General features: G+C 52.0%; 2 protein-coding genes across 2 annotated transcripts; both read right to left on the bottom strand.

Moving 5' to 3' along the window:
- Nucleotides 1-2,649: 2,649 nt before the first annotated feature.
- Nucleotides 2,650-3,992, bottom strand: LOC309673415 (mas-related G-protein coupled receptor member B4-like). Its single transcript, XM_082485181.1, has one exon. The coding sequence runs from the start codon at nucleotides 3,930-3,932 to the stop codon at nucleotides 2,952-2,954; it is 981 nt and encodes a 326-aa protein (XP_082341307.1). The 5' UTR covers nucleotides 3,933-3,992; the 3' UTR covers nucleotides 2,650-2,951.
- Nucleotides 3,993-7,251: 3,259 nt separating this feature from the next.
- On the bottom strand, nucleotides 7,252-8,458 carry LOC309673414 (proto-oncogene Mas-like; the record flags this gene model as incomplete). The annotated part of the gene is made up of 1 exon (XM_082485180.1): nucleotides 7,252-8,458. The coding sequence occupies one exon, from the start codon at nucleotides 8,456-8,458 to the stop codon at nucleotides 7,478-7,480; it is 981 nt and encodes a 326-aa protein (XP_082341306.1). The 3' UTR covers nucleotides 7,252-7,477.
- Nucleotides 8,459-8,707: the final 249 nt, after the last annotated feature.

Raw genomic sequence — 8,707 nt, 5'->3', positions numbered from 1 at the left:
TTGTTATTTTCCTTGTCCGTTATCGCTCTATTAAACTTTCTGTGAATCTACAACGTGCTTTTTTTCTGTTCTGCCTCCTTTTCTCCCTCTTGTCCCTACTTTTCTGGGGAAGAGGAGGAGAACTGAGAGAGTGCCTGTGTGGTCTTACTTGGTGGCTGGGATTTCACCATGACAATGAGAAAGAAAGAGAGAAAGAAAGAGAGAAAGAAAGAAAGAAAGAAAGAAAGAAAGAAAGAAAGAAAGAAAGAAAGAAAGAAAGAAAGAAAGAAAGAAAGAAAGAAAGAAAGAAAGAAAAGGAAGAAGAAAACCAATAAAGAGAATAAAGAAGAGAGAGAGATGAAGAGAAAGGAAGAGAGAGCAAAAAAGCAAGACAGAGAATGGGAAAGCAAAAGAAATACAGAGACCAGTGAGCTGTCCCCACGGTGCTGATGGATGAGGTTGGGTGAGACAAGAATCCGTAGATTAAACCCCATCTGCAGCCCCATGGAACCCACAGGTGCAATCTCGAAGGCCACCCGCTAGGGGAGTTTCATCGGAGGCAGCAGGTGAAGCCCTTGTGCTGTTGCATGTCCAAACCCTGGGGATTTCCCAATGTGGAGGGTTTCCTGGTCCAGCACCAGGTACACATAGGGAAAACCCGAAGGCCCTCGCATGGTGGGATGACACTGGAGGATGGTGGGAGGAGAGGAAGGGGGTGACATGGCTGCCTCTTACTGACAAGATCGCCTTCATGGGACATGTGAGGGGAAGCCATCACCAATGTGCTGAGATCTTGCAGGGAGTCTCCTGACCACAGAATGTGGTCTCTGGGCAAAGGTCTTCTCAGGCATGAGGAAGGAGACCGAATCAAAGTGAGTTGCCCAGGCAGCCATCATCAGCCCCTTTTCCTGGCAAGCCTGTCTTTGCCAAACTTTTGTACCTGAAGTGGGAATTTGTCACACTTTAATTCCATGGTTAAATCTTTCTGAGAAAAGTATGGGCTTGATAGTGCCAGGAGAATACGAGTGGTGTGCTCCCCATGCTCATTTTTGTGCCTAGAAGTTTTCGGGCTCTTCTCCAGGGGAACATGGCTTTTTTCAACAGACTACAACTGGGTCACCAGATATTGCATTCTGGAGGTTGTCACCTCCCTGCTGGGGTCTCTCAGCAACCGAACAGGACAGTAGATGTCCCTGCAAGGGTGCAGGGAATCTACTCCAGACCTGCTCCTATCAGTCCCTACAGGAAAACCAGGAGTGGTTTTTAAGACGTTTCACTTTGCAATATCTCCACAAAAGTTTTGTCCACATGGACAAAAGCATCCCAAAGGAGGCTTGAGACTCTTTTGCCTGACTTCAGCCAAGGCTATGATGCCCTGTCCTCCAAAGTTGGAAGGGGAGACGTGGGAAGCTATGTCTCCAGAAAAGGCAGCAATTTTGGCAAGGAAATATTTCAAGGTGAAGAGTGAGATAACACAGTGCAACTCAGGACGTCTGATGGCAACGATCACCTCTCTGATGCCAGAGATAAGCACAGCGGGCTGGTGCCAGCTGCAGAAGCTGCGACAGGAACCTGCTCTGGCATAGCTCACCAAACACTCCCCGAACACGGCTCCTTGCCATCAAGCAAGGCAGGGGATTGCCAGATCAGATTGTCTCGGCAAGTCAGAGGCACTAATTCCCGTATTCTCTTGGCTCACAGCAAAGATTTCATAGTATCTCCACTCAACGCATCTCTGTCTCCATGAGCATAAAGAGCCTGAAATACAGAAATTAACATAACCAAACGTATGGGCCACTTAATTTTATGGAAATTGGGAGCGTCGCACTGCTCATCTGCCTCTGCAGGCTGGTAGGGAGTGGGGCCACCCTTTGGTTCCTCAGCTTCAGCATCAAGCGGAAGCCCATCACTGCCTCCATCCTGACCCCGGCCATCCTCAGGAGGAACTGAGCAGCTCCTCAGCATCGCTGCTTCGGTGACTAGGCATACACTCCAAATTCCCGATTGCACTGGTCTTTTTCTGGTTACTTACCTAAGGCGTTATTTTGTTATTACTCCTACATGAAATTTGGAATTCTATTTGTGTTGTCCAACATGGTAACTCTGACCCCAATGTCTGTTGAATAAGCAACAGCTGGGCTTCTCTGCCGAGCTGGTCACTGGTGAGCAGAGCAAGGCTGACTCCACTCTGTCAGAAAATGGCTTGTTTCCTCTCGTTCTAAAGTCTCTGTCTCGCCTATGAGGAGGACAGGTACCCCTCGAGCATGTTGCACCTCATCCTAAGGCAGGTGCCCACAATGGTTGGGGTGAGTCATCTGTTGGCAGTGCCAAGACATCCTCATTCATTCCGGGAGGGACCTGGGCAGCAGAAGACATCTCTCTGGGATGCCTGCAGTTAGCAGAGATGTATCTCACCATAAGAAGGCTCAAGTTGAGCCAAAGCATCGCAGTGGAGCTGCCCACACATGCTGAAAGCCTTCCGGGGCGATCCCAAACACATGCCTACTTGCCTGGCAACGACACTGAGTGTGAAGTCTCCACATATTCTACACACAGTTCGGCACCCACTGGAGGTACACGCATAAGGGTTTGCCCAGCAGTTGTTCTGTCCTGCTGTACCACCCAACCTCTGCTCTTAAGAAGACACACCAAAGAAAACCCACTGGCAGGAGCTAAGAGCCTCCGCGGCTTTGTTTTACTAGAGCTCAGGGTAGAGCGAGGTCACTTTTGAGACAGGGAAAGCTCAGAGCTGTTGGACAGCACAGATCCCCAGCAAAAGTTTCAAAGCAAAAGGTTTTGATGGGTATTTCACCACGTTGTCCAGTGTCCACCCCAGCACGGTTCCTTGTGCTGCAGATAATTCCATTCAGCTGCGGCCAGACCCACGCCAAAACCATCTTCCTTGCCTCGCCATGGATCACGAGACGCCTCCATCCCTAGAACATCTTCTCTCAGAGAGCATCTGCAGAGGTTTAAACAGCTGTTTCCACCGTGTTTTCTCCGGGAGTTTCACCTCTGTTTTGGGGCTCTGTTACATCTTCAAAAGCCCTCTGGAAAGCAACCCTGACAGAGGGCGTGAAGTTCTTTGCACAGCTCCCAGCCAAGAGGTAAATAACAGGGCTGATAGTGCTGTTCACACAGGCCAATGGGAGAGAGGCATCAAAGACAAAAACAGAAAAATCAAAGAGTCTTAGCAAGAGCCAGTAACCAAAATCCGCGGTGAAGAAGGGGAAGAAGAAGACAGCTAGCAGGACCACAGCACAGAGCGTCCTTGGGGGATATTGCCGTGAACAACACAAGACCCTGGCAAGCAGGGTTAGACCAGCCAACATCAGGGTAAGCACCGATAGGAGGTAGCTCAGGACGAAGGCGATGAGCACCGCCGGGTAGAAGGAGAGGGTCAGGGTGAGCAGGGAGGAGAGGAACCAGAGCAGGGCACACACGAGCACTGGCAAACGCCAGGAGCAGTGGCAGGGGCAGCGGGCCAGGGGGAGGAGGGACAGAGACGTGACGGCACTGAAGGCTGTCAGGAGGTAGACGCTGGAGGTGAAAGAGAAGACGATGGTGATGTTCAGCACGGTTGTCACATCCCGTGAGCCCAGCCTGTGACAAAGGCTCTCTGGGCTGTAAAGTATCACAAGGGCAATGGCGATGGAGAGGAGGAAGGTGAAGTCGGCAACAGCCAGGTTGAGGACATAGATGGTGATGGGATTCCTGCGGACAAGGGAACCGAGGAACCAGAGGACGGCCCCGTTCCCCACCAGCCCGCAGAGGCAGATGAGCAGCGTGACAGGGACTTTGCTCAAGTGACCATCTTCATAGTCAGTCCAGTTGTAGTCATCATCCTCGTGCCTCAGCAGCCTGTGATGCCAGCTCCTGTTGTATGCTGTCCCACCGGGCTGGCTCCAGCAAGCAAGGCTGGCTGGTTCCACGGCAGGGAATGCTGTGCTCATTACGAAACCTCTGCCGCTTCTCCTTCCTCCTCGCGCAGCTGGAGGGACGAGATAAGACAGAGACACGTTAGCAACTCCGCTGTCCCCCACAGAAGGCGTTTCAGGTCTTCGCAGCCATGCTCCAGCTTCTGCGTGGAGGAGCACAGAGAGGAACGAGGGACAGGAGAGATGGCAGTCAGGGTGTGGGGAGAGGGGTGTGACACGCCTGGCACAAGAGCATGTACAGAGGTGGAGCAAAAGCTAGGGAGATGCCTCCTTCCTGGCTTCGGGCAGGACAGGTCTGGACGAGGGAAATAATAAATTGAAAGGATTGTCCTTGGAGATGTCAAAGAAGGGGGTGGATCTGATATGGATTCTCAGATTTTTAATGTTATAGTTGATAGTACAAAGCTGCTGGGTTCCTTCAGGGGTACACTCATTTCATTATTCCCCTTTCACCTTTTTCCACAATATTTATAGGTCTTTATGCTCTCTAGAGCACTATTCCCCAACCAGATTTGGTGCAAATTGACCAACAGTTTCAAAACCAACGAGGGGAGGCACTGATTAGGCTGGAAAAAAAAAACCCTCCCACCCAGAAAAGTCTGACCTTCTTTCCTCTCACAGCCTGGAGAACTTCGCTGGAGCAGACGCCCTGCAGACTCACATCACCTCGTGCTCGCCAGCTGCCGCCTCCGTGATGGGATCTTCATGAGTTTTCCTGGAATTATCACTCGGAAAACTGGACCGAAGCCTGCCTCGGTGAGCCCGTGCAGCGTCCAGAGTGGGATCTTTCTCCGGTCCTTTCACAAACCACTTTTCTCAGCGTTAGCCAAGCGGGTCGTGTTCTCAAGGGTTCTTGCAAACAGGGAAGTATTTCACTGCATTTGACACTATCGGGGTTCTGGTTATAATCTCTTCTTGGCTTTGTACAGGAAATGACTAACAAAAAAAGAGTCTCGGAAACTAGACCTCTGGGAAAAGCACATTGTCTCCGTGTCCGGTTCCTCTTTCATTTCATTTTAAAGCAACCCCGATCCCCAAATATTCATATCTTTGAACTGGCTGAACTTTTCTACCATCCTTCCGGGGCTGTATCTTTAGGACCCTGAGCTACAAGCTTGGCGTTGCTCCAAAGTTTCTCGTTCCGATTCAGATCTCAGTTTGCCGCTTGCATACCACAATCTCACTGTGACGTTTGACCATCAAAATGCAGAAGTTTCCAAAAGCGTGCTACTGCGTGCGAACTGAATGATAAGACCTGCACGCGAGCCCGAGCACAGGCAGACAGTGGAGAGATGACGTCGGATTTCAGGAAAATCCTTTTTTTCCTAAGGAGGGATGAATCAATGCAGCCCTGCGGAGAAGGACCTGGGGGTGTTGGTGGAGGAGAAGCTCAACATGTGCCGGCAATGCAGGATCACAGCCCAGAAGGCCAACCGCATCCTGGGCTGCATCAGAAGTGTGGCCGGGGGGGGGGATTCTGCCCCTCTGCTCCGCTCTGGTGAGACCCCACCTGGAGTGCTGCCTCCAGCTCTGCAGCCCCCAACATAGGAAAGTCATGGACCTGCTGGAGCGGGTGCAGAGGAGGCCATGAAGGTGATCAGAGGGATGAAACACCTCTCCTATGAGGACAGGCTGAGAGAGTTGGGGTTGTTCAGCCTGGAGAAGAGAAGGCTCCGGGGAGACCTTAGAGTCCCTTCCAGTGCCTAAAGGGGCTCCAGGAGAGCTGGGGAGGGACTTTTTACATGAGCATGTAGTGATAGGATGAGGGAGAATGGTTTTAAACTGAAAGAGGGGAGATTTAGATGAGATATTAGGAAGAAATTGTTGCCTGTGAGGGTGGTGAGCCCCTGCTGGGGGTTGCCCTGAGAAGCTGTGGCTGCCCCATCCCTGGAGGTGTTCAAGGCCAGGTTGGACGGTGCTTGGAGCAACCTGGTCTGGTGGGAGGTGTCCCTGCCTAGGGCAGGGGGGTGGAACTGATGATGATCTTCAAGGTCCCTTCCCACCCAAACCATTCCATGATTCTGTGAATGCTGATCACTCGGCTTTAGCCAGCTAGAAGGCTTTCATCTGCATTGTCTTCTACTCTCCCTTTGCAGTCAGTCAGCTGCCTACAACAGTTTTCACAGACAGGTCCATGTAATTTCTAAAGAGCTGAAGGTGGGTGAGATGATTCCTACCTTGACTGGCCGCGATGAAGGTGAAACGCAAACAGCTCCTGTTGCATCTGGGAGCAAGGGGTGCTCCTGCTGGGAACTGGCACATGTGGGGACATCAGGACCAAAACCGCCTCCTCTCTCCCTCACTGACGCTATCGTTGGGTCCCAAAACTACAGAATCTCACATCCCCTCACCAAGCCAACCCGTTCACATGCAAACAGGTCATGGGCAGGGAAAACATCAAGGTACACCAGCATAATGCTGTGCAACACCCGTGTGCTCTGCAAAAGGGGTACCCAGAGTTTTTCAGCTTCTGCTTTCACGGGCAACAGCCTGAGCCTAAAATTTTGATGTCCAACACCAGATTTACAGACATCATTTATTTGTTTGCATAGGGGTCAGGCTTGTATGTGTTCAAAGGAAGCTACGTTCTGTAAATATTATGGCTCTGGTAGCAGTTGTTTGTGTGTGTCAGGAAAGTTGATAAAACCATCTGGCGGGCAGAGCTCAGCCTCCTCCAGCTTTTGCCAGCGAGAGCCTCCCCAGCCTCTACTTCTGTCTCTCTTCTTGGGTCTCTCCTGGCAGTTTGCTCCATGAGCTTCACCACCCAGTGCACACAGTTGCACTTTCCAACAGCCGTCGGCCCCTAGATGCCTGTCTGTCCATCCTCTGCCCAACTCGGTCCATGGCAAGGGGGTTGGAACTAGATGAGCTTTAAGGTCCCTTCCAACTCTTACCGTTCTACAGTTCTATGATTCTGTGATCGGCCAGACTGAGATGGGTTTCTTCTGTCAGACTGGGGCACAGGAGGACACCAAGCCAGAGGGAGCTGAAAATGTAATTTCAGTCCCTCGCCATCATCTCCTCTGGTCTGGGGGCTTTTGAGGATCAAGGTAGTGAGTGCTCAGTGCTTAAATATCAGGCACCAAGGCTCCAGAAGAGGGAAGAGGCAGGAAGATTTGGGACATCTCCATGCAGATGAGGTACAGGTGGGGGCCCAGGAGTGTGGCCGTGTTAACCCTGGAGAAAAAAATGATGGAGGACTTTCTGGACCTCATCATTTCAGCAGTTTAAACAAGCGGGCAGTGTGAGGGAACTGTCACAACTGCAATTTGGAGAACAAGCAAGGTCACCCCACGGAGCCAGCAAGGGAAGAAACTGCAGTCACCGCTAAGTTACATGAAAGACGCTTTTATTAAAATAACTTAAACATAAGTTTGAGGTGGGAACCAGCCCTGCCCCTGGAAATCTCATTGTCCGTGGCCATGTCCTGGGGGACACGTAACCATCCACTGCTGGTCCTGCTCACCCAGCGGGGCGAGGGCGCTGCTCCCGTGGGTGCTGGCCTGGGGTACAGGGTCAGGGCTGCCCCTCTCCGGGGGCCAGTCTGCAGCCATAGGGGTTTAGGCAGCAATTCCCATCACAGGGGTCTCACCCACCTCTTGGGAATCTGCCCGATCTTCAAAGACCCTCTGAAGAGCCACTTTGACAGAGCCCCTGAACCTGGAATTTCCGTAGCTCCCAACCAGGACGTAAATAACTGGATTGATGCTGCTGTTGAAGGAGGCCAGCAACAGGCAGATCTCAAAGACAAAATTAATGTAGACAAAGAAGTTGAGGAAGATCTGGACGCTGAGCGGGATGCCAAAGAGGACGAAGAAGAAAACAGTGAGGAAGATGACAGTGTACAGCCTCGCCGGGTGGTGTTGCCAAGAGCTACGTCGAAGCTTGATGAAGAGGATCACGTTGGAAAGAACCACAAAGGGAGTGAAAAAGCAGAAATTGAGAAGGCAGAAGGTTCCAAGAACCTTCCAGCAGTGTTTAGAGTGACCCAGGTCACACACAAAGTAGACCAGCCCGGCAAGGACACAGGCAAGGGCCCACAACAGGCTGCACATGACGGCTGACAGGAGCTTCGGGCGGTGGCATCGGCACCAGAAGGGCCAGAGGACCCCCACACACCTCTCCACACTGATGGCTGTGAGGAGATAGAGGCTGGTGCTGTAGGTGAGCAGAACCATGGAGTGAAATAGCGGCAGCGCCCGCAAAATCTCTGGCTGAAAGCAGCTGAGCATGGGCATATGATATATTACAAGGAAAGCCGCTGTGCAGAGGAGAAAGCAGGCGTCGGCGACGGCCAGGTTCAGGAGGTAGGCGGTGAAGGGGTTCCTCCTGATGCGGAAGCCGAGGAGCCAGAGGATGGCCCCGTTCCCCACCAGCCCGCAGAGGCAGATAAGCAGCGTGATGCTACCGGTGACAATTTCAGGGATGTGTTCCGCAAAGCACCGGGTCCCGTTGTGTCCATCCCCATAGACCACGCTCTCCCTAGGGACTGGGGACGCTGTACTCCAGTCACGGATCGTGTTGTTGGGATGTGGGTCCATCTTCCTCTTTTCTCTCTTGTGCTCAACTGGAGAAAGGCAAGAGATGAAGGCAAAATTAGTGACTCTCAGGTCCCCAGTACTGTGGGGACTTCCCAGTACTTCCAGGGAAGGGAAGGGAAGGGAAGGGAAGGGAAGGGAAGGGAAGGGAAGGGAAGGGAAGGGAAGGGAAGGGAAGGGAAGGGAAGGGAAGGGAAGGGAAGGGAAGGGAAGGGAAGGGAAGGGAAGGGAAGGGAAGGGAAGGGAAGGGAA

Source organism: Vanellus vanellus, assembly GCF_965231255.1.
Source record: "Vanellus vanellus genome assembly, chromosome: 6".
Classification (NCBI taxonomy): Eukaryota; Metazoa; Chordata; class Aves; order Charadriiformes; family Charadriidae; genus Vanellus; species Vanellus vanellus.
Note: the sequence above shows the minus strand (reverse complement) of the source record. Positions and strands in the feature narration are given on the sequence as shown.